Source organism: Idiotropiscis lumnitzeri, chromosome 18, assembly GCF_059441095.1.
Source record: "Idiotropiscis lumnitzeri isolate Australia: NSW breed Sydney's pygmy pipehorse chromosome 18, RoL_Ilum_1.0, whole genome shotgun sequence".
Taxonomy (NCBI): Eukaryota; Metazoa; Chordata; class Actinopteri; order Syngnathiformes; family Syngnathidae; genus Idiotropiscis; species Idiotropiscis lumnitzeri.
Genome location: NC_142408.1, coordinates 6,954,435 through 6,978,970, shown reverse-complemented (window position 1 = coordinate 6,978,970; position 24,536 = coordinate 6,954,435). Strand labels below are relative to the sequence as shown.

At 40.8% G+C, this 24,536-nt stretch overlaps 2 protein-coding genes across 7 annotated transcripts; both read left to right on the top strand.

Annotated features, from left to right (window-relative positions):
• The first annotated feature begins 1,349 nt into the window (after nucleotides 1–1,349).
• On the top strand, nucleotides 1,350–6,388 carry slc2a11l (solute carrier family 2 member 11, like). Of its 5 annotated transcripts, none has more exons than XM_088281515.1 (12): nucleotides 1,350–1,737; nucleotides 1,874–1,972; nucleotides 2,045–2,205; nucleotides 2,285–2,409; nucleotides 2,539–2,668; nucleotides 3,600–3,748; nucleotides 3,846–4,033; nucleotides 4,620–4,730; nucleotides 5,079–5,180; nucleotides 5,276–5,351; nucleotides 5,797–5,924; nucleotides 5,999–6,388. In XM_088281515.1, the coding sequence occupies exons 1-12, from the start codon at nucleotides 1,696–1,698 to the stop codon at nucleotides 6,212–6,214; spliced, it is 1,527 nt and encodes a 508-aa protein (XP_088137641.1). In that variant the 5' UTR covers nucleotides 1,350–1,695; the 3' UTR covers nucleotides 6,215–6,388. The 5 variants fall into 5 exon arrangements, with proteins under 5 accessions (XP_088137641.1, XP_088137640.1, XP_088137642.1 ...); XM_088281514.1 differs by having other exon boundaries at nucleotides 2,285–2,421; XM_088281516.1 differs by lacking the exon at nucleotides 5,079–5,180 and having other exon boundaries at nucleotides 2,285–2,421.
• Nucleotides 6,389–7,263: 875 nt separating this feature from the next.
• On the top strand, nucleotides 7,264–18,225 carry nt5c2l1 (5'-nucleotidase, cytosolic II, like 1). Of its 2 annotated transcripts, none has more exons than XM_088281569.1 (18): nucleotides 7,264–7,578; nucleotides 8,381–8,454; nucleotides 8,759–8,876; nucleotides 8,976–9,071; nucleotides 9,142–9,233; nucleotides 10,321–10,378; nucleotides 10,477–10,570; nucleotides 10,652–10,705; nucleotides 11,188–11,271; nucleotides 11,358–11,393; nucleotides 11,624–11,731; nucleotides 13,550–13,616; nucleotides 13,701–13,871; nucleotides 13,942–13,993; nucleotides 14,240–14,300; nucleotides 14,543–14,719; nucleotides 14,805–14,887; nucleotides 17,786–18,225. In XM_088281569.1, the coding sequence occupies exons 1-18, from the start codon at nucleotides 7,499–7,501 to the stop codon at nucleotides 18,012–18,014; spliced, it is 1,734 nt and encodes a 577-aa protein (XP_088137695.1). In that variant the 5' UTR covers nucleotides 7,264–7,498; the 3' UTR covers nucleotides 18,015–18,225. The 2 variants fall into 2 exon arrangements, with proteins under 2 accessions (XP_088137695.1, XP_088137697.1); XM_088281571.1 differs by lacking the exon at nucleotides 17,786–18,225 and adding an exon at nucleotides 14,972–15,304.
• Nucleotides 18,226–24,536: the final 6,311 nt, after the last annotated feature.

Genomic DNA, 24,536 nt, shown 5'->3' with positions numbered 1-24,536 from the left:
TGTTTAGCAGTCAACACACTTTGATGCCTTCAACATCCAGAAATGTGGACTTCCCTTCCCATTTTTATCTGCTTTAAAAAGTGCACCTTCGGCAGAGCCGGCAGCGCCGAGATGGCTTCAGCAGCAGTTACGGGCATGTGGGGAGCATTTAAGACAGCACATCATTTTGTATGTGGGCGGCTGATATTAAAAATCCCAACACGCATGTAACAGCAGTCGACTCTTATTTGCCTGTCGGCGTGTACACAACGCATTTCCAAGGGTGAGATGTATACCGATGGACAATTGGGCCAAATCTGAGCCTCGTTTGCAATCAAGAACAGTGAGCAATTCTGTCGTGTGATGATTTTTTTCCCCCCCCAAGGCTAACAATGGAGAATGTTAGCCACGGGAAACCCTCAAGTGTACGGTCAACAAACACTTTGTTTGGCCGAGCCATGAACCTCATTAGTGACAGAAAAAGAAACGATATTATAGATTTATGTTTCAGGTGAAAAGATGATTATCAAACCAAAATTCATCGTTCCAGCTTTTATTTCACGGAATATACATCTTGATGCGTTAACAGCACAGGAATGCCTTCCTCTTCAAGTGAACAGAACTAGTGGAACACGGGCCTGATGGGTGTGTCTAATTACTCAAACGTTGCCTTTTAGCTGCACTTGTTGTTAAGCAAACATTAAGAGCAGAGGAGAATGCACCATTTGGAATGTCTTGAATAAAAGAGAAACTCTTCTGGTTCAACTTCACCCCAGTCTTGAAATGCTGACAAAGTGATCATGAATTGTAAAACAATGTCAAGGTGCTGCTAGCTAGTAAACTAGCTAGCTATAGCTAGTAGCCTAGCTAGCTAGCTAACCCATTTAGCTACGAGGTTCAGTGCAGACCGAGTAACTAAAGCTCTAAATTAGTCAGCATTACTGTTTGTGATGTTTATCTCGGCGTTTTTTTTCCTGTTGGACATCCGTGAGCACTCCAGCAACTGGTGAGGTTTAGCTTATGTTGGAATTTCCCCGCTAATTATTATGACGGCGAATGGAAAGCGCTTTGTTACCGCTCCAGCTGTGGTGAAATGCGCTCTAGAAATAAAGTTGTTTTGTCGAGTTTAGTGAGTCATCAACAAAAAGAATCAGATAGCCCGATTGGATTTGGAAATGGATGAGCCAGAAAAATGTTTGTTGCGTTTACACATTACATGAGTGGAGCTAAGCATTTGTTTGGCGACTGAGAGGACTTTCATCTCCACACGAAACATTCTCCCAATGGCTGCTTTGAACGCCTGCGATTGGCTGGCAACCAGTTGAAGATCGGGGGGGGGATATGTCCAGCACGCCCGCGACCCTTGTGAGGAGAAGCAGTTTAGATAAATGGACGGATGTTTACAGCGCTCCCACTAAAGTTTGTCGAGACGCTTCTGGACTAAGATTATCGCCAGGAATGCCTGCAAACATCTTGTAAAAGAAAGTTTGTCGTTTGCCATTAGCATTAAACAAGTTCATCCAGGATCTTTATTTGATATGATGATAAGCAAATGCAGGCCGCTTTAGGTGTTTCTCATCTCTGTGCAACACAATTCCACTCGCGCGCACAAAGATGTCATGGGGGACGCTTTTGCCCGACGGTAAAGTTAATCATTTCAGGGTCGCGTTATGAACGTGGAACACCAGATTAGAATGTCAGAAATTCATCAACTAGATGGCAAACAGACCGACGATGCAACGGCACCTAACACTACTGGTAGGTCCTAATTTCTTTTTCAAAATGTCATTTTGCATTCTATTGTACAAAAAAAAAAAAAAAAAAGCGCTGTTTTGTTGTTTGCATATTCAATGAGAAAAAAAAAAAGCACATTCTTTCTTCTTTTTCTTTGCAGCTGGACTGTCCTCTTGTTATCGTAGCCATTTTTATCATGGGCATCGGCGGGACATTTCAGTACGGATTCGCGATCTCTTCGGTGACGTCCCCTTCCGTTGTAAGTCCGACAAGTTTGCATATCAGCCAGGACAAGTGGCGATAGACAAACGTTTCCCCGTGCTAATTGTAGTACATCAAGGAGCTGGTGAACAAAACAGGCATCCGGAGATATGACGTCAACCTACAAGACTGGCAGGTCTCGCTCATCTGGTCCTTTACCGTCTCCATTTTTTGCATCGGGGGCTTGCTGGGCTCGTTCCTGGCTGCTCCTTGCCTGTCAGCAGTCGGCAGGTGAGGACTCAAACGAAGTCTTGTCTTCCGCAATGAAACTTGGCATTCACGCAAGTCTCTGTGTTCCCATCTCGCCCAGGAGGAAATGTCTTTTGTTTAACAATTTTGTGGCGGTAATTGGAGCTGTGCTGATGCTCCTGAGCCAAACAGCCATGTCGTTTGAGATGATCATGGTAGGCCGATTTCTGTACGGCATCAACGCCGGTGAGTGGCAAGTTGAGTAGGGGGAGGACCCGAACGCAGGGAAGCGAGACAGGAGGAACTGCGATGTGTGATGTTTCAGATACTTTGGTCACAAACGGCGGCTAAAGTGTTCTTTTTGTGCACTTTCAGGGATCAGTCTCTCTGCTCACACCGTGTACATCATCGAATGCACCCCAAAGATACTGCAAGGGATGGTTGGCGTCTCCATCGCCACCTTCATCGCCATGGGGAAGTTCAGCGGTCAGCTTTTGGGGCTCAGGTGCGACTTGCAGCGGAGGGAGAGGAACATAAGTGCTTCTCAATCAAGTCAAATAGTGTGCGACAAGTTGCTCAGGAGTAAGATCATTTTTATGAGAAAATGTTAAAAAGAACATACAATGGATTTATGTGATGGGGAGAGACGCTGCCTGTCATTGGTGTAATGATGGAAATTCACTCCGTGCCACCTGAAAAGATCATCATAAGTGAGTCACTGTCCTATGAAAAACACTCATTTTTTTCATTTTTTAAAAATTTTCATGTGAATGGGGTTTCAATGTTACGGACATCCCATTCATGTTTAAAAAAAAAAAAAAAGAGGAAATTGGACACTTTTTTTTCTCCTCGGGACAGTGACAATATATAATACAAACAATAATTTTAAAAAAAGAAATTGAACCATAAAACTAATACTAAAACTAATAAAAACCAAACTACAAAACTAATACTAAACCTATGGATTATTTTCTAAAAATAAAAACAAATAGAAACTAACAAATAATTAAAAATAATTAAAAAATTAAAAATAATTAAAGAAAAAAAATCTAAATCAAATAAAAAATTACTAATGGGAAATAAAAAAAAAAAACAAAACTATGATACCCCTGGTTAACACTGGCTACTCTCTGGCACTGTTCTTTAATTCATGAATCCTGACTAAGGCCACAAGGCCAGCGGATGACAAATAGACCCAAAGGATGACGCTTCTTCACTGTAGGTTCAGTGTTACTTTGATAACGAGCAATGTGAACGGATTGATGGCCCAAAAGTTCAACCTTGATTTCATTGGACCATAAAATGTCCCCCCGACATGCGCTGGGAGATTTTCTTATGGTAGACTGGTAGTGTGAAAAAAAAATGGATGGATGGGTTTGGAATCAGCGCTGACGCGATCACATGTTGGTGCGACTTCATAGACGCTCTCCTTGCAGTGAGTTTCTCGGCACAGAGGATCGATGGCCCTGGCTGCTTGGCTTCAGTGGTTTCACGGCCCTCTTTCAGCTCGTCACCCTCCCCTTCCTGCCGGAGTCTCCCAAATTTCTGCTGCTGGACCAAGGGGACCGCCAGGCCTGCGAGAAAGGTGCGACCACACGCTGCAAATCGCTCGGTTTTCAGGAACGTACTGTATGTCGAGCGCATCCGCCGAGTCACATCTTCGTCACGGCACGGCCGCTTAGCTTTGACGAGGCTTTGGGGGAACAAGGACCACAGCAGGGAGGTGGAGGAGATGCTGGAGGAGAACGCTGCCCTCCAGAACATCCAAAGTCGCTCAGTGATGGAGCTGTTTCGGGAAAAAGGCGTTCGCTGGCAGCTGACCACCGTCATTGTGACCTTCTTCTCGCTGCAACTTTGTGGCATCAACGCAGTGAGTCACGTCATGTAAAGAACGGGAAAAAAAATTGCAGTACGACCCTATTCATCAACACGTGACAAATGTTATAATTGTAACTGTTCAATAAAGTAATAATCCTCTCACTTAATAATGACTCAATTAAAATATAATTGAATAAAAATGATAGTTTAATAGTTTTTCAAACACGGTTCTTAAAGATAATATATGGCAAATGCATTGTACTTGCGTACAAAACTTTTTTTGTACGCAATCAATAAACTCTTCTCTATTTTTGATCCAGTCATTCTTTCACGTACCACTAGAGGGCGCCCAGGTACTCCGCAGAGCATCACAGCTCTCTTTTATGAACACGTACAGAGGGAAAGTGTAGATTTCATCTCACTTCTCTGCTCCACAATCTTTGATGTTGTGTGCCGCTGCATTGAAATGCAACGAACTTAAATGTCAGTAAAGGAGAGGTTCCTGTCAACAGTTAAGCTGTCTGCTTTGCCCAAAAATCTTATATACGATTGATTTATTTTTTTCCTAAAATGGTTTGTATGAACAAATAAATAAATAAATAAATAAGTAAATAAACAACTCTTCTGCTTCACTGCAGGTGTACTTCTATTCTTATGAAGTATTCCGTGCAGCCGGCATTCCCGAACACCAGCTCCGATATGCCACTTTGGGATTGGGGATTTGTGAATTGATGTTCTCGCTCGTGTGCGTAAGTGCCATCTCATCTCTACTCTTTTGTGTACACAAACCGCAAGGTTGATTGAATATCAGGAAATAGTCAACATTTATCAGCATCGACTCGACGATGATCACCTTAACATCACCTACAAAAAAAAAAGTGCAACTACAACTTAAATTGCATTTAAACCTTTAGAGCAATATGATGTTTCACTTCCGTGGGGCACTTTTAGCACTTTTAGCCCAAGGCAACACATTCGAACCAAGAGGCTGCGGTGTAATGATAGCGCCACCTTGTGGTCGTTTCTCTCTGTGTATGGTAATCGTCTTTGTGCTACAATATTGTGTGCATTTTTTGCTCTGTATGTTGTTGCTGCAGTTCATGATCATTGAGCGTACAGGAAAGAAAGTACTCCTCTGCACAGGATATTTCACCATGACTGTTACACTCATCCTGCTCACTGTCACTCTCTACCTGCAAGTGAGCCACGACAACAAGCGGATTTCTCGATATGAAGGCGTTCAAATCAAAAGCTTACAAGTGACATTGAGAGTATGTCTTTGTTTCTCACCCAGCATCGCGTCTCCTGGATTTCCTACTGCAGCATGGCCCTCATTTTCATCTTCCTCTCCACTTTTTCCATCGGCCCAGGTATGTTTTACAACAAATGAATTGATGAAAGGATAAGAATCAATTGAGCGAAGTGAAGCTAATACAGTATTCAGTACTTAATTATTATTATTTATTTTATTTAGACATATGTATTAGTTTGCCGCCATTGCGTGGCATTTTAGTCTCACGGAAATAAATTGAAGTGAGTTGAGGGCTTTCATATAGACAAAGTCCCAATCTTTTTTTTTGTTCCAAGAAACTAAGTTGAAGAGAGTTGAGGGTGAAAAACAAAAACAAAAAAACCCCCAATATATATGTATATATATATATATATATATATATATATATAATATTTATATGAACAATATCTATATTATATATAATAATAATAATAAAAATAATAATTGCTGTTACTAACTGAGCAGGTCCCATTTTGCTTATTTCCTGCCGGAATGAATATTGTCCATATGTTTTTGCCTTGCAGGTGGCACAATCGCTCCGATTCCGGGCATCGTTTTTACTCAGGCCTTCAAAGCGAGCGCCTACACAGTCGGCTGCACCATCAACTGGACGAGCATGTTTCTAGTGGGGATGATCTTCCCCATTTTAGTGGTGAGTTCCTTCACATCTTCAAAGTTCTGATCGGGATGGCAAATTCACCCACTACGCCATCGTTTCACTTCCAGGAGAATCTCGATTCCTTCTGCTTTGTCATCTTCTTGGTCGTGGGCTTGATTTCTGGGCTGTACGTGTACTTCAACGTGCCTGAGATGAGTAATAAAACAGCTCGGGAGATTGCCGACATGTTTGAACGGATGCACAGCAAGTCTGGAAGATTAAAGGGGGAAAAAAGGGATGAGCTGCCACGTGAGGTCCGTAAAATGTGTGAGACCAAATTTTAGCTTTACTCGTCAAGTTGAACTTGCAAAACCTGAAATCTTAAAGGTAAAATATCTTAAATCAAGGATGGTAAAATGACTGTATTCTCTTATTTATACATGAGTGTTTTTATAGCTTGATGGAAATTTGACATAACATGTTTCAAGCATAAAACTCAACTGTAAAATTTTTTTTTTTTTAAATGAATAAAACAATTGATCTGTTACTAAAAACGTAAATGTAGTTGTCATACTTTAAATTACCCTTCAACTTATTTTGGGTAAAAGTTAGTATTTCCAATCATTGACATGGCAGTGTTCAATGAATTTCCTAGAATTCAGCATTCTTAAACATGAAAGTAAATGAAATAAGTAAACATGCTTATTTGTTGCATGATTTTAAACTTATTGATTTGATTTCCATGATTTAAGATGATTGCATGGCACATTTTCTTCAGAAAACCTTTTTAAAAAATAAATCAAATAATCATAAATGTTTGTATAAAAAAAATATGCTTGTGAGTGAGAGCGCACGAGTTTTTGAGTCGTGCACATGCAGCAAGCATGTTTGACACGAGGCAAAAGTTATTTTTATTGGGAAATTTACTTTTCCTTGATTTTGAAAGCTCGCATAATTGTGACATCATTTCACTTTACATTTTATTATGTTCAAACGTGATCCAAGGAACAATAAACGCCTTCGTTTGTGTTAAGTTGTTGTACTTGACTGTAACAATCGCTGTGACCTCCTCGTGCTCGACCAACTGGACGGACCAACATCTTGAATTCTTCTGCTTGCACGACAAACTTCATTCTTAAGCGTTGAATATTCACATCAATAAAATGAATCAATTATTGAGCCAAGACGGAAATTTGGGCATCAAATAAGGTCATCATTTCAAAAAGAAAAATGAGTAAATATGAACGTGGTGTGCATGTTGAAATTTGAAATCGAAAGAGAATAAAAAGAAGGAACTTGTTAGGTTGTGCACTAATGGAGTGCTCAGTGAGCATTTTTTTTTTTTTTTTTTTTAATATTTACATGAAACTCTGCGTTTTAAGGAGCCACTCGGGGGGTGCAGCAAGTGCATGTGCACGTCTGATAACACAATCTGTAAGAGCATCCTTCTCAAGTCACTAATGTGCGGCAGTAAACAAACCCGAGGAAGGAGGAGTTCCTTCGTTCTGCAGTTCACGTCACTCGGCCAATTTAAATGTGGAGTGAGGTCAGAGAGACGCAAGTTAAATCCAGCATCAGCGAAGCAACAGGCTGCTTTTTTAAAAATTTATTTATTTATTTATTTTTAAATGTCCGCAATTTTACACGCCATGGACACGGAAAGTTGTTTGTGTAATGACGCCAAGACAACCAGAAGCAACGGACAAAAGTGAGTATTTCGTTTGTCTTGGTTGAAATGCTGAGATTCTGAACACGAGATGAATATTCAAATGATCGCTCGTGTAACTGCCTCGGTGATCTCGGACGAATTATTTGTGCATCAGATGATACTCAACTAAACAGCCTCATTGAGTATTTTTGAAGCAAAGATCTCAAGGAGAAAGCGCCTCAGAGCTCAAACAAGTGTGTGTGTGTGTGTTAATTATTCCACGTTATTCGCACGAGCTGGAGACTGAAACTGCGGCCATCCCGGTTCGAGGTCTTTTCATGACTATCCGTGAATCGTAATCAATTGAGGCAAGGCCGAGAATGCCGAGGAGATGATAAAAGCTATTGTCTCCACCCAGGCCGACGTGCCGCCATGACGGCTGCTGACAACTGCAGATTAAGATAAGAGCACAAACCAGAAAGATTTGTTGAAAAACTGCATAAACAAGCTCAAAAAGGTGTTAGGCCTTGAAATCGTTTTGAGGACGTTTTGCGGTTCTTGCGTTGCTTGCTAAAATGATGACAAAAATATGTATGTAATCTAAATTATTTATTTATTTTTTTTAATTTTTTTTTAAATTGAAACTCTCCTATCTTGACTGGACTGGTTATAAAAACACAAAGTGACGCGCTTATACGCTTCGTGTTTCTTGGTTTTGTGGCCTTCCGTGGAAAACATTTGAACACACTCCGGCATTTTTTTTTCAAAATAATTATCTGATATGCAACTTGCGATAGTCATTGCGATAATTCGTCTGAGAAAATCTCAGTCGTGATCTTTCTGTGCTTGTTTTCGGTCACAGGATTTTTGTCAACAGAAGCCTGACGCTGGAAAATATCAAATGTTACGGCTTCGACATGGACTACACACTGGCAAGTAAGTCCAGCCACGCCGCCGGAAGTCATCCAAAGATGAAATGGTATCAAATTTAACATTCTAGTCACCAGAAAATTTCACACTTTTATTTCTAATTTGGTAGAACGTCGTCATTTCGTTTTATGTTGGTTTCATTTTGTCTTTGTAGTTGTTCTATTCTCATGCCGTTCTGACAAATGAAATCAAAAAAATAATTCAATTTGTAAATCAGTTACAATCATTTGAAATTTGCTTATCTGTAAAACGTTTCATGCCTTTGTGTGCAAATTTAAATTGTCATGCTCTTGTCTTTGTCTTCCTGTAGTGTACAAGTCTCCGGACTATGAGAGTTTGGGATTTGAACTCATACGGGACAGAATGGTGTCTGTCGGTTACCCTCATGAGATTCTGCGGTACACGTATGACCCGAGCTTCCCCACAAGGTTGGTTTTTTTTCTTCCCCGCAAATGATATTCTTCAGTAAGTGATATCTTCCCGGCTTTGATGGCTGCCACCAATCACGTGGCCCACGTTTCCCTCAGGGGCTTAGTGATCGACACCACGTACGGCAACCTCCTGAAGGTGGACTCCAACGGGAACATTCTCGTGTGCAGTCACGGCTTTTGGTTCCTCAAAGGGTAATGTGAAAACAAGCCGCAATCGACGTTCCGACAATGACCCGTCCTTCTTGTTGTTGGCGCCTTAAAGCGAGGAGATTCACAGCTATTACCCCAACAAGTTCATCCGGAGAGACGACACGGACCGCTTCTACATTCTCAACACGCTCTTCAACCTTTCAGGTGTCAAAATTTATCGCTCTTTGCTCCTTCTCGACCGTCGTTCTTAAACTTTTTTACGATACAGTGGCATAGTAAGCCCAAGTGTTCATCACAAATGTCTCTCTGTGAGTTCTGAGAAGAACTCCTCACTCCTCTCTTCACCGTTCTTGTGCCTTTGAGCTTGAGTTGTAAGAAACCAACATGGCCGTGTGAAAACGACATTGTAAAAATGTCATTAGAAACAGAAGGCATGTCTGACGAGGTGTGTATCGGGCAACTCAAAGCAGTAAACATGTTGGCCTCATGTTGACCTGTTGTTACATTGGGCTTTGGGAGCGTTGCTAAAACCATAACGGAATAGTCACACACAGAAAGTAAAAAAAAAAAAAAAAAAAAAGCACAGCTCTTGTTTACCAACAACTGCATAAGACTCGCTAAGAGAGCATTTAAGAGCTGCTTAAATGCTGAAAATTGCCTCGTTATAAGCTTACGCTTAAAAATAATAATAATAATAATAATAAATTAAATTTAAAAAATGTGGCAAACCGGATGGAAAAAAAAGGAAAAGCCACTGCAAAATTTTGTACTGTTTTAACATTTAATTCAGTGATTCTTAACATGTCACATTTTCAGAATCACTGTTCTACAAGGAAAAAAAGAAATTAATTAAAGTATGGCGTCTTACAGCATCTTGAAAGATAACACAGGTCAACAGCAAACTTTAATCAAAGATGGCTTTTACGTGTCGTTTTTTTTGTTTTTGTTTATAAATTCGACCTATTAAAGCTTGCGCAAAACGGATTTTTCCATGCATTCAAATTTATAGCCATGTTTCAAGAAAATTAAATAAAAATAAATGAGTTGACCAGTATAACGCGGGAACTTGATGAACATTTCAGAAGACTCACACATGATTACTCCACAATGTTGTGTGTGTATTTGTGTGTCCGTGTTTATGTTCCAGGGAACAATACGACTTCGCCACTGCCGTCTGCCTGATGCAAATCTGTACATAGTATTGTTTGCCATCACTCAAAAAAAAAATGTGCTTGGACAAATAAACGCCTACCGCTGACTAAACGGTTGTGTGTTTTCTACCTTTTCGCAGAGACGTATCTTTACTCGTGCCTTGTGGACTTCTTTGCCAAATGTAGCAGATACAAATCGTGAGCATGCACTTTTGATGAAACTCCTTGCTTGACCAGGTTTGCCAAACTAAATGAAAGATAACAACATTACCCTCCCCCCCCCCCACTCCAAACAGCGTGCAAAAAGGTTATCACCACGGCGACCTCTTCATGTCATACCGAAGCATGTTCCAGGATGTTCGAGACGCAATGGACTTCATTCATGACACGGTAACCTCTTACATAAAATTCTTGTTTGTTTTTTTTTCCAACTCTTATGCATAATAAGCGTTCCTTTCTCGGTTTGTGCAGGGCACCCTCAAAGACCAGACCATCAAGAATATTGATAAATATATTATCCAAGATGTGAGTACTGAGTGGTCCACTCAAAGCGAAAAGACAATAAATGAAAATATTGACTGGATGATTCTGAACAAAAATATAAATGCAACTTTTGTTTTTGCTTGTTTGTGGGCTGACCTCAGAGACTTTTTCCACATACAAAATGACATATTTATTTTAATACACGCCAACGACCCCCGTGAGGATAAGCGGATCAGATAATTGATGTCAAATTTACAATCGACATAAAACTAAATGGTAATAAACTAACCAGTGATGCGCAAAAAAAACAAAACATTTTGCTCACAACTCCATTGGTAAATTTACCAAAAGTACACAGAAAAAAAAAAGACAAGCTAACTTGAATGAATAGTTTGACGTTTGTCGTATTAGCAAAAACATGCATAAACTGGCTACTGAGACAGATCATTAAAAAAAAAAAACATTTTGATTGAAATACACAAATAAATCAACCTAATAAATTTCTAAATCTTTTTTTCTTCTAGCCCAATATTATTGTTCTCTTGAGCCGGATTAAAAAGGTGGCCAAGGTTTTTCTTGCCACCAACAGTGACTACAACTACACCGAGGTAGGCCTCCAAAAAGACTCAAACTATACAAAAATACGACAAAGGTGACGAATAATGACTCTGAACTTCTTTCTCCCTTCATCTAGGCCGTAATGGGATACCTACTTGAAAACGGCGCCAGGGTAAGATCATTTTAGCTTGAATATGCACAAAAATGTCTTGACGGTTGCTTCGGCTAGACACGCCTCTACTTGAAATAAACACGCACAATTTCTTCAGGTAATTAGGTGTAGTTTTGTTGCCATGGCAACCACCCAGAGAGGCTTTCCTTAAAGTATGCAACATGGCTTGAAATTGTTACTGTTAGGACAAAACTCAGCACTTTCTTGCTGGCTGTTCTGCCCCACTTTAGTCTGGAGATACCCTAGAGTCGTGGCGCTCCTTCTTTGACCTCATCGTTGTGGATACGAGGAAGCCGCTGTTCTTCGCAGGGGGCACGGTGCTAAGACAAGTCGACACGGTATGAAGAAATTCCTGATTTTTTACACCTTATATCAATATTGGACTATATAAAAGTACATTTTAAAGATCAATTCCATACACACGTTAATCATACTACAGTAATACTTTATGTAATTGAAGTTCACTCTAACCTAGTTTATGTTGACACGGAAAGGTGTGATACAGAATTTGGGATTTTTACTTGTTCGCATGACAAAAACAAACGCCACTTCTAATGTGAGCGCACAAAGCCGAGCTAATCGCTGAAAAAAAAAATCCCGTTTTTTTTTCTCTCTCAAAATGTGATTTATAAGTATAATGGCCAAGATTAAAATGCAATCGTGAGGTAGGCCCAATTTCTCATCAAAATGTGGCAGTTTTTGCTCAAGAAGAGGATATAAATATTACAATAAGCCACTGTAACGTTATGCAGCTTGAAAATTAAAACTCCGCTTAGATGTATGGAAATAAAAAACAATTAAATAAAGATCCAATTAAACTGCATTTCCCATTAAAGTTAAACAAATGACAGTGTTTTCACGCCTAGAGGTGCACTTTAAAGTCCCAAAAAATCCACAAAATAGACAGGCGCCCAGTCACGCGAAGGCGAGCTAGCATGCGCGAGCTAGCATGCGCGAGCTAGCATGCGCGAGCTAGCATGCGCGAGCTAGCATGCGCGAGCTAGCATGCGCGAGCTAGCATGCGCGAGCTAGCATGCGCGAGCTAGCATGCGCGAGCTAGCATGCGCGAGCTAGCATGCGCGAGCTAGCATGCGCGAGCTAGCATGCGCCTCATAGTGCTTCACAGCTAATGTAGATACAGAAATAGCACCCACAACTGACGCTGCGCCCTTTGATACAAGGGCGCCTTTTGGCCGTGAAACTACGGTAAGTGCTAAAAAAATGCAAAAATGAATGGACTTAAAAAGTCAAATCTAACCCAACTGTACTGAAAAATTAATTGTACTAGATTTAAAAAAAGAAGCCACTCTAACATAATTCAGTCCGAACCATCACTTTGATAAACATTGGTCTGAAGCGTCACAGTCATAAACAACGTTGGCAATGTTTTAAGTTGGTAACATATTAACATTACTGACCATTCAGGTTTAAGCGGAAGCAAACCACTCTTAACGTTAAACCTTCAAAACAGTTTCACACACTTTAAACACTCCTGACGACTGAGGAGCGTCAACCAATGTCACACATTAACTCAAAGGCGTATGAATGAATCAACCCCTGCTGTCACGTAAAGTGCAGAGCACACACAGTCGGTATAACACACTACCACTTTTTGATCGCAAGTGGCAAGCATGGTTGGTACACTGAAAAAAAAAAAAAAAAAAGATGAACTAAAATTTCAAGGCAAGAAACTTATCAAGTTGGTCAGTTACCAAAATATTTTAAGTTCTGCTCATGTAAAAAAATGGCTTTCCCGTATTATCAACTTAATACAGTAAATATAAAGTTCAAGGGAGAATCGCGGATTTTTTTGAGGGGGGCGGTTTGAATGCTAAAGACTCGAAAAGCACCGAATCGTGTTATTAACTCTGCTACAGTATCTTTAAGTCGTGTCAAGATGATGAGGGGTGCTTGAAAATTCTCCCCTCAAAAGTTGAGAACATCTGCACTATGAGACTAATAAGCACACTCACAGCGGCTTTTTGCTTAACACCTGTGGAGTTTCTTAAAAAGAAAAAAAAACGTTTAAGAAATTAAAACCAGCAGCAGCTCTGAACATAACTTTACAGAGCAAACTGCTTGACTACTGCTGATCGTCTTCAACAACTAAACACCAGAAAAAAATACAAAGATACGATTGTATGTTTGTGATACAGAACACAGGGAAACTTCGTATCGGGACGTACACCGGCGCACTCCAACACGGAACCGTGTACTCCGGAGGTGAGCTGAATAAAGACTTGCCATTTGTCAACTGTCACTTTGCATGTTTACTTTTGATTTTTTTTTTTTTTTTTATGGCTTCAGGCTCATCAGACATCGTGTCCGACCTGCTGGACGTCAAAGGGAAGGACATCCTCTACGTGGGGGATCATATCTTTGGCGACATCCTCAAGTCGAAGAAGCGCCAAGGCTGGAAAACGTTCTTGGTGGTTCCGGAGCTCACCAAAGAGCTACGACTGTGGGAGGAGAAGAAAAGTATGGCGCGCTCCCATTTTTTGTTGATTTTTTTTTTTTTTACATCTTTGTTTTTTTTTTTCCCCTTCAGATTGGTTTGAAGAGCTGAAAGGTCTTGACATTTTCCTCGCTGAGATTTACAAGTATGTCCGCATTCTAATCATTGTGTTTTTAACCCTTTCCACGGATATTTACCCAGTCCTCTTCGTAACGCGGTTAACATTTTGACATTATAAGACCGAGACGAGAGTTGTAACGATGGCGAAGCTTCAAACACGAAGTAGTCGCTGAGTTTAGAGAGTCATCAGCAGAAAAGAAAATCACCTTTGTTGCATTTCCACAAGTTCCTGGCATTGACGATTGACGAACGATGATGTCGTTGCACGCAGGCACCTGGACAGTGGCAGTCAGGACACTCCCGACGTCAGCAACATTCACACCAGAATGAAGGTAAGGAAACTTTCAAGTGCACATATTAGCTTGGATTAAGTTCAAGTCTTCTCGGAAGTTAAAACATTTCATTTTAATTTGGTGTGCTTGTAATTTAATAATACTATAATGTTCAATATAATAATTCTAATCATCAGTGAAGATTTTCATTTAGAAAATGGATGGGCTCTGTTTTTAAGATTTAGGCCAGGCAATTGTTGAGTTGATGATGGTTTGATTGTCCGCGTAACCCCCGGCCTCAGATTCTGACCACCTGGATCGACATGTCTTACGGCCGCATGGGCAGCCTACTTCGAAACGGCTCCAGACAGACGCTGTTTGCCAGCCAACTCATGCGCTACGCCGACCTCTACGCCGCCAGCTGCCTCAGCCTGCTGCACTACCCCCTCAATTACCTCTTCATGGCTCCTCCCGTGCTGGTCAGTCTTTTTTTTTCTTTAGATGTACAGTGCAGCCCTTGCCTCGTATTGGTCAGCCGCAAACGTCATGTGTCGCTCTTCCTAGATGCCCCACGAGGCCCCGACGCTCAACACTGCTGACTTTCCTTCGACGGCGCTCACCAGCTGTCAGTGCGAGCAGGCGCTAAGGTAGCTTTTGTTTTGTTCTACAACAGACATTTAAAATATGAGAAAAAGGATTGTGATCATGAATCGTTTCTTTCTCAAATGCAGCATTAAAAACACAAGAACATGAGAAGGACACTTTAAAGGGCCTTTGCGTGAAGACTTTGCATGTTGGGATGGATTTTTTTTATAGCAATTTAAGGCGATGTGTTCTGCGATGTGTATGGCGCCCCCATCTGGATGGGAGTTGCTCTGCACCCTCTATTGAGAGAACCCCCAAGTACTCGTGCAGTTCAACAAATTATGTGTATGGCACGCAAGATATTCATTTCAGTAGTTTTTTTCTTTGTTTGTTTGTTTTAATATGTACTTAAAAAAAATAAACATTGAAAATGTCAACACTGGCAGAGTGTTGTTTCGAAATAAAGTGTTTCAGATTTATATTTGTTTCTTGTGGTAAGGTTGCGACTGTAAAACCACAAACGAGTCGAGTACTTTGCATGCTTATAGCCCTTAAAAAGTCAACAACGTTCAGTTGTTCATTGGATGTCCACTAGATGGCAGTAAATCACCTCTCAAGCAAACCTACTCATCAATCAATATCTCACCCACTCACGCACACACACACGCGCTCGCACACGCACGCGCACACTACAGGAAGTAGAGTCTACCCCAGGGAGTGCCTGATTTAAGGCAAAAATTCAAGTCCCCAAATTAAACATTTTCAACCCAAAATTCTACATTCGCTTTCGATGGGACATTCAATATAACATATTCACTTTGTTCCCATATCAAATTCAAAACATTCAACACCTTCAGTTCACTTTGGAAACAACTTTCAATTTGCCAAAAATTCCCACAGCCCCCGCCCCCGAAAAAAAGAAAAGAAAATCAACATTTTCACCACTAAAATAACCCCTATTCATTCCAAATTAACATCATCGCTCCCATTTGATAATCAAAGTATTCAACACATTTAATTAATCTCTGGAACAATTATCAACTCGCCAAAACTTCCACCAACCCCCCATTTTTATGGGGTCTACTCTTTTTTTTTTGCTCAGATTAGTGTCAAAGCTACAAAATGTTCTTCACTTTTAGTGACGTTTAGCTATCATGCGTCTTTTTATTTTTTGGGTTACAAAGTGTAGTTGAACAAATTCATTTCAGTGATTGATTCACTGGCCACAGACAGCTGGGGTCGGCTCCAGCACGCCCGCGACCCTTGCAAGGAGAAGCTGCTCGGATTTTATATTTAGAAATAACGAATAGATGGATGATTTCAAAACCAATTATCCATATTCCACTTTATTTTTTTTCCGCATGTGCCGCAAAACTTCACCCGACAAGTTTGGGGAGCTGGTTCAGTGCTCATATGGAATGCGTCTCTTCTGCGGAAGTCACCAAGGCGTGTGAAACTTTGCGTGCGTCTTATTAAAAAAATTAGGTCGGTACAATCCAAATAAAAATTATGATGATCAGAACCGCCGGCACTTTTATCGGAACACATCCCAAGCTGATGCAAATTGGATGTGAATAGCTTCAAACATGAGTGCAACGTCCACAAGAAGGTTACACCCCCTTCTTTTATTGGCACCGCCTCCTTCTACAACCAGACACACACACACACACTTCCCAGATGATTTCATTTCCTGTATCAGAGGCTATTTTGGTTTATTTGGATTTCCCTCTTCATTGTCTGCTTGTCGGCGGGATTTATTATTCTTACTGTTTGTTTTGGTGGTGTCTTTTTTTCTCCCCTCTCTCCTTTTTAATAACCGTTGTGTTGTTTTATTTTAACACCACTAGTGTTAAATTCACACGGATCATCATTTTGGGTTCTTCTAAATAGGTGGCTCTACTTTTTCTGTTATTTGGAATAAACATGATTATCTAATGTTCCTTTTCACAACTTTTCATGCACTTGAGCGTTTTCTGCATACTTTAAGCTGAGAAAAAAAAAAAAGAGTCCATCTTTTTCAATCATTTGATTCCAAGAAATCTAATAGCAGGGTTACTTTGGTGGCATGTCAACTGTCTTTTGACTAAAGTAATGGACGAACAACATCACTCGTGCACAAATTCGTGTGTGTGTTTTCAACTCTCATCTTTTGGAATAATTCTAGAATTTCGTCACAGAGGTCACTCTGTGTAATGATGCAGTTTTACTTTGAACAATAATTTAGTTCCCTTAAAGTGTCTTTCAATGTGCAAAACGACACAGTAGATTAAAGAGGCATTCCCCCAAACGTTTTTTGAAAGTTTTGTTTTCTGCAACTTAAAATATTAGACTCAGACAAATGAATCTTTTACACTTTTCTTCTTTAGTGGAATTATTTGACTTTATATTCTTTTTTTTTTTTTTTGCAATCGTGACTTTGCTTTTACAACCCAGGCGTCCTTTTATCGTTTTTTTCTCTGCCTCTCAATTTTCAGTGACGTCATCCATCCTGAATTATTATAATTAACACATTGGAGTGTTTTGCAGAAATCTTGCTATGTTTGTAAAAACAAAAAAGTTGATTGCATTTGGTTGCAACAGGCCACCATACATTGAAAGATATAAATGCCATTATTTTCTTTTGAAATTGATCCAAATGCAAGTCAAAATGTTTCTGTGGCATGCCATGTCTTGATCGAAACATTTTTTGACTGCCCATAAAAAGAAAAAAAAGTTTTCATCCTAATGAGTAGATGCTTTGACAGAATATTTTAACAGGATGAATCTACATGAGCATGAAAGTGTTTCGAAGCACTCAAGAGGCATAATGTGCATTTTTTTAAAATGCAGTTTTATTGAAGCACATTTACAAACACATACAGGTGAAAATGCGTCGTTTTTTTTATTTTTTTTATCTAAACCGTTGTTTTTGTCATTCCTTTGCAACTTGAAAGTCTCGCCATGTGTGTCTCTCATGGCAGGATAGTGAGCGCGCTTGTGCAGCCTGCAGATGCAGAAGCACCACCGTCCCCCATTCCACACATTCCAGGATTTCCCAGCAAGCATTGCAAGCAAGCCCAAACAAGTCACGTTCTTGCGCTGGGGCGGAATTTCACACAGTCAAGTGACTTGAGCCGGCTTCTCCTTTTCGGGGGGCCCTCGACGAACGCTTACCCTACCGTGGCCGCGTGCAAACGCACAAATAAGTGAATGAATCACTTTGTGTTGTGATAAATGCATTTTTTAAATTTTTTTTTTTAAGATATGCACCAGTGGTCTCAAAAGAAGGGTCTTTTAGCAAAGGTGCAAACAAACAAAGCTCTCTGCTCGTCAGGTTGCCTTCAGGGCTCATACATGACACCAAATCTCAACACAACCTGAGAGAAGAGCAGGACGAAAGAGACGGCTTGGGGGCAGGGCGAGGGGCCTGCATTCCTCCCCGATTGCCCCCCCCCCTCCCCCTCCTCCCAAACCTGTTCTACACTACAAGGATGCTCCAAAAACACACGGAGGCCCACCCTCCTCCGTTCCGCTGCTTCCTTTTCACATTAACTCACACTCCCGTCACCGTGTTTGATGACATAACAGCACACGGGTGTGGTGTAAATAAACGTCACGTTACGGTTCCACTAAACTTTCTTTTCTTTTTTTTTTTTTTGTGGTCTGGATTCCCAACCAGTGAAGAAAACCAACACTGGTCAACATTCTTCTTGAAAAGTGTCCGAGTGGGACTTTTTTGGGCTCATTTTGTAGAACAATTCAAGCATATGCAAATGTTTGTAATGATAAAATGAGAAAGAGTTGGTATAGTTGATCCAGAAAGAATTATTTGGGTTTGGGTCAAAGTGTGAATACACAATTTGTTTTGAGCACTTTTGCAAATAATACATTTTCATTGTTGGTTTGTAGGATGACACAAATTCTACTCAAATTATTACATAGCGTTGTGAAGATAATGTAATTTTTTTTAAAGGATTATTCTTAGGAAAATCCTGGTAAAGTATATCAAAGATTTTTTTGGGCATGTCCTTTTTCCATAACTGCTCAAAGACTTCATCTGAGCATGAATTTTTAGCATTAGTTTATGCAGAAGGCCAAAATATAGAAAGCAACTTCCGCTCTATTTTGTAGCATTGTGCACTTTATACCCACAAAACGGATTTGGAATATTTTTAAAAATAAAGCCCTCACCTTTTTCTAAATTATTATTATTTTTTAAATTACCAATTTTGCTGTGTAATAAAACACAGTAAAATTAATTACAATACAATTATTTTGGGGACCAATCAGGATAAAGGGTGCAGACAAGATATTTTTCTCCGTTGAGTGGCATATTTTTTTAATGTTATTTTTTAAACATGATATAGTCCGTCCTTATGAGAATGTACACCTTAAATAAAAGTTATTAGACCATTTTAGCTTAACTAAGCTTATTTTCATAATGTCATATGATGGCACGGTGAAGTCAAAACTTTCAGGGGTAACAAATGTGTTGAGAAGATGTTCCATTTTGTGGCATTTATTTTTCGTATTTTATAATTTTGAGAAAAAAGGGTAGAAAATGTGAAATTTCAGAGACACGCAGGCGGTGTTTTGATTTAAATTATGATTGTTTGGCCTTGGTGGCTTTTAGTGCATCCACTACAAGAGATGGTTTTCATTGGGTGTGTGTGTGTGCGCGCGCGCGTGTGTTTACCTACATGACCCTAACCGCTTGAGGAATGGACAAAAAGAAGAAGCCATTCCATTTTGGTGCAGATAATCCGAAGGACGAAATTCAGACATTTGCAGAAGGCAGTAGCTAAGAAAGTGTTGAATATTGCCCTCGTGGACATGTGTGTGCAACTATTTTCGTTACCCACGCTAATATCCACTGTGGAGACAGTTTTCATTCTGTTTGTTTTAAGCAAAAAAAGTACTAGTCCAAAGTATTGGGCAAGTGGGGCAAAGAAGTGACCAGAATTGGATAAACATGTGGATCCAAGATTTCTGAGATCTCTCAAGGAATTTCTCAGTGTATAAAAAAAAAAAAAAAAATCAAAACATGCTGGACAAAGGACAAATTATGCTATTTTGGAGGATGTCTTTCAAGTTGCTTTTGAGTCATAAAAAAAAAAAATAAAGTTAGTAAAGTGTGCAGGAGGCTCCACCACCTGCCATGAGCCGTCAAGTCAAGTCAACCAGTCCACTTCCACCGGCCAGTTCTGAGGCCAAATGCTATGACAATACTATTGCACTGCTAGAATGGATGGTACAGTAGTGCAACATTGTCAAAGCAGCTGACCTCAGCATGTGTCAGCACACGGACAGAATAAAGAGATCGAGAAGAGGGAGTGGTGGGGGGGGGGGCTGTGGGCGGCGGCCATTATTTTTGCTGCCAATCTACATTTAAATAGCTTCAGTTGCAATTGTGGGAATGTATTTAAATCTTTGCAGGCTATTTAGGAGGTTGCTTTAGCTAATACACCAAGTGAGGGAAAGCTACGGTTGGAGGACCTTTTGTGGTCAATCAGAACATTTAATTGGGATCATTCAAATATACTATATAATAAGACTTTTATAATTGTGTGCTCATTGTGTGCATAACTGTATATTAAGAAAAATCAAATGGTTATTGTATACAGAAATTTAGTGTAGAACTGATGGACCATAGGCGGCCGGTCGGTCGGGGCATTTAATCCAGGCCGCAAGGCCATTTTAAAAGCAATTGCCTCCTTATGAAAAGCACAGAAAATCTGATGTTGGAAGTTGATTTCGCTAAAACACAAAAAGTCATCCATGAGCAACTAAAACCTCTGTAAAAGCACAGAAATGCACACAATATGCAACAGCGGTTTTTTTTTAATGGGAATGTCATGTTTTTCAATTAATTCTGTAACTGAAAAAAATAATTCCCCAACCCAGTCCACATCGAAACTTTTTTTTTTATACATGTACATGAGTCAAAGAGTGGTGTGGGTCTATCAACCAATGCCCTTTTAATATTGCACTGCTCATCCCCAATGGCCAGTAGTGCAACAGAAAAAGGGCAATGGTCAACAACCATGGAGCCTCCATTGCACATAAAAACTTGAAAGTGGAAAAAAAATACACAATTTGGATAAACACATGTTTTAAAAACACAAAAAAGTCCATACCCTGTTGTGTGGTTGAGGGGGCACAATAACAAAAAGCTGCTTGAGTGTTGAATTAACTTCCTAAATTTAACAGTGTTGCTTATACTCTCGCCCTGAGCGAATGGGAATTTCCCAGCATGTGGGCCCATACTATTCTCTTCAGTCAATGACATGCATTCTAATTTGGGGAAGAGGAGGAGGAGGAGTGAGGTGGGGGTTAAAGAGAGGAAGAAAAGGAGCCGAGAGGGAGGAGGTGCACATTAAAGCCTTCCACACCTTGACTAGCAAACTAGTCGTCCGACATTGTCCCAAGTTGCAACTTTTGTGACTACAGAGTGTATCGAGAACAAGGATGTGAGGAAAAAAAAAGTTGGAAAAGGGAGAGAAGCTCATTTTGAAAAAGTGAAGAAGTGCACATGAGGCGTTTGCGCAACGCCGTCCATGGCTGTTACACAACATACACCATCCGTAGCATGACGCATGCCATTGAACGGCTACAAACGAGAACATCATGTGGTCGCATGGTGCTTTTTACCTGCTTTCCCTCACTCTCTCTCCGCCATGTCTCTAAAGAAGAAGAAGAAGAAGAAGAAGAGGAGCGCGCGCAGCCTATGCGCCTCCTCCGCTCCACGCCAAGACACCCACCCACCCAACCAGCCAGCCAGCCAGCCAGCCAGCCAGCCCGGAGTCTCTTTCCTGCCAGCTCACGGCGCAACACTGACGACTTGTCAGATTGCACAACAGGCTTGGCTGCACGCACACGCCCGCAACGTGAAAATGTAACCCCACACCCACCCAACCCTCCCCCTTCACTCCCTCCGAATCATCGGATACCTATTAGGTGGCCAAATAAGGTGCACTTTATCCTCTTCAAGTCCTCCCCCCCCACCCCACACTCTGCCGACCCGATCTCAGTCTGTTTTCCACGCGTGGAATCAAGTTTGCGCGCAAGATTTACGCATAAAAAGAAGCTACAACTCACCGTGGAGACACCCCCCACCTCCTCTCTTCTCTTCTCTCACAGACACACACACGCACCCCCTTTTATTCTACCTCGCGTCTTCCCACGGAATACTATCAGCAGGAGAATCCGTGGATAGGCCAAGAAAAACAACGACGACAAGGGAAAAGCGAGCCTCTTTCCTCGAAATCACGCCGCGTGGAAGGCGGGTGGTGGAGGGGAAAAAAGGGGGGGGGGCTATGGCTTCGGTACTCGTTGTCCCCGAGTCGTTAATAACCGCACAAAACGGAGCCGAAAAGCTTCCAAAATCGAGCGTGAAATCCCGCAAAAACCTCCTCTTCTTACTCATAACCCGGTGGTGGTGGAAAAAGTGTTCCACGCACACGTAACACACACGGCCCTCGAGCATACCGGACTCCATCTTTGACTACTTGACATTCACAGGCTGGCGAGGCTCGAGTCGCCGCTTTTGCATTGCCGCGCGGCCATTGGCTGTCTGCTGCGCTAGTCCGCACTGATTGGCCGGCACGCGGCGCCCGCCCCACTTCCTGTGGGTCGCTCATTGGTCAATCACGGCGACGCGTCACCAGGCGCAGCGAATCGCTGGTTAAATGTATCCCATTCACAAAAATCTACCCAAGCTCCTCCTCCTCCCCTCGCGGTATCCTAATTATTTTATTCACTTTTTTTTGTGGGTCCGTTTGTAATCGCGCTTATGATATTATTGTCAGGCCTTTTATAACGTTATCAAGGGTGGACGTTTCCTTCTGAATTCACCTTGCTTACTTCCGGACGAAATCTGGATTAAAACAACCGATCACATTAAATAAAATTTTGAATTAAAAAAAATACAGACATATTTTTTTGTGTAATTGCGCGCGGGGGCACTAAACGTGACGCCACCGGACTGACAAAACGCGCCGTTCGAGTGGCTCAATTTGTCACCCCAGTCAGTGCACAAAATGGAAGCTCGGCCAGCCTTATTTTTTGATTGACGCCCAGAGAGGAGAAGCCGCCTGTGAAATTTGGCATTCCTGGCTCAGAGGAGCTGAAATAATGGCATTATCCCGCGGCTTTCCCCCCTTTCCTCCCCACTCGGTCCACTCAGATCTGATTGTGCAGCCATTCGGTGCAAATTTTCCCTTTTTTATGTATGAGGCGGGGCGTGATGAAGGTTCGACTCTTCTCTGCTTCCTCCACCCCCTCCTAAAAGTGTCCCGTCAAGACACACAAGTTAATTTAAGGTACGGAGACATTAAAACTCTCCTGCTCTCTCTCCGTCTGTCTATCAAGTTCCAATAATAAGTTCTGATCGTGACGGTTGGTGGTCCACAGCGTCCTGCTGCTAATACACAAACTGCACCAGTACGCACACCCGTGCAGGGAATTAATGCTGCAAACGTCTGATTAGCTCATTCATTACTGTGGGAGCACGCGCACGCACACGCACACGCGCACACGCAGATTGACAATCAGCTGAAAGAAACCGAAAATGTTAATAGTAGTGGGAAATCATCTTCTGGAACAATAGTCTACTTTTTACATGCAAGTTTAAATCCCCCTAAAATCACAATAAAGTCAATCAAATGAACATGGTAAATTTAATTAATGAGTGTTAATAATTGTGTTAACAAACTCATAGGGGAACAACAAAAAACATTATAAAACGTTTCCATAAAACTGTTTAATAAGTGTCCTCGAGGAATGAAGTTTACTTTTTGAATAAAAACTACAACATATCCAACAAAAATGTAGACATTTTTTTTATTGGTTTTAAATAACTTTAAAATGAGGATAAAAGCAAACTCTTTAACTGTACCTGCTTGTGCCCTTCAAGTCATTTTGCTAATTCAAATTTGCTTCATGTCACCACAATTTATTTGGATTACATAACTAATACAATTAAAATTCAAATGAAATAATGCATGGATATCACAATAGATTCATGTTTCGGCTTCTAACTTGGTTACTTTGGGTAATTTGCTTACATGTGAATTAGAATACAGTGAAAGAGATTCTCTAAGCAGATCAAGCAGTGAAATAAAAATAAAAAGTTTCAAACAAAAACTGTAAAATTTGGAAAATGACATGTAGGATTGAACACATTTTTTGTGTGTTTAAAAGCAGCTTTTGAACTCAAACATTTTAGTAGCTTTAGTAGCTCTACACTCACAATATGTATATGTATGTATATATGTATTTTTATTTGTATTTGCATTTGTATTTTTTATTCGTATTTTTATCATGTCTTTTTATAATAATTGGGATGGAAAGAGATAGTTAAATTGGAAGTGTTTTTTCACCTTTTGGAAAAAGTAAAGTTTTGTAAGGAAATAAGCTTGTTTTTATGACTCAAGCAGATGGAGAGAGAGAGAAAGAAATCACTTTCATGTTTTGGAAAATGTTTCTGTTTAAAAGGAGCCTGAGGGGATGTATTGGGGGGATGGGTGGTGGTGGTTGGGGGTTGGGGGAGGGGGGGCTTTAAGGCCTGCATGCAGCAGCAGTAGTATGGCTGCCTGCCTGTGTGTGTGTGTGTGTGAGGTGTCATGTGGGCCCGGGTGTGCAACGCCTTTTAAAATATGCTGCTTATTGTTGCGTCTTTTTTTTTTTTTTGCATTTCCCCCCACGTAGCAGCTCCCATCCTCCCAAAATGTA

Bases quoted from the DNA above. Each gene is read 5' to 3' on its own strand.
- slc2a11l (XM_088281514.1), top strand. From the start codon at position 1,696: ATGGCAAACAGACCGACGATGCAACGGCACCTAACACTACTG. The intron at 2,422-2,538 runs TTGAGTAGGGGG...GTGCACTTTCAG, and splicing joins CAACGCCGGTGAGTGGCAAG to GGATCAGTCTCTCTGCTCAC. The intron at 2,669-3,599 runs GTGCGACTTGCA...CTCTCCTTGCAG, and splicing joins GGTCAGCTTTTGGGGCTCAG to TGAGTTTCTCGGCACAGAGG.
- nt5c2l1 (XM_088281569.1), top strand. From the start codon at position 7,499: ATGTCCGCAATTTTACACGCCATGGACACGGAAAGTTGTTTGTGTAAT. The intron at 7,579-8,380 runs GTGAGTATTTCG...TTTCGGTCACAG, and splicing joins ACCAGAAGCAACGGACAAAA to GATTTTTGTCAACAGAAGCC. The intron at 9,234-10,320 runs GTGTCAAAATTT...ACCTTTTCGCAG, and splicing joins CACGCTCTTCAACCTTTCAG to AGACGTATCTTTACTCGTGC.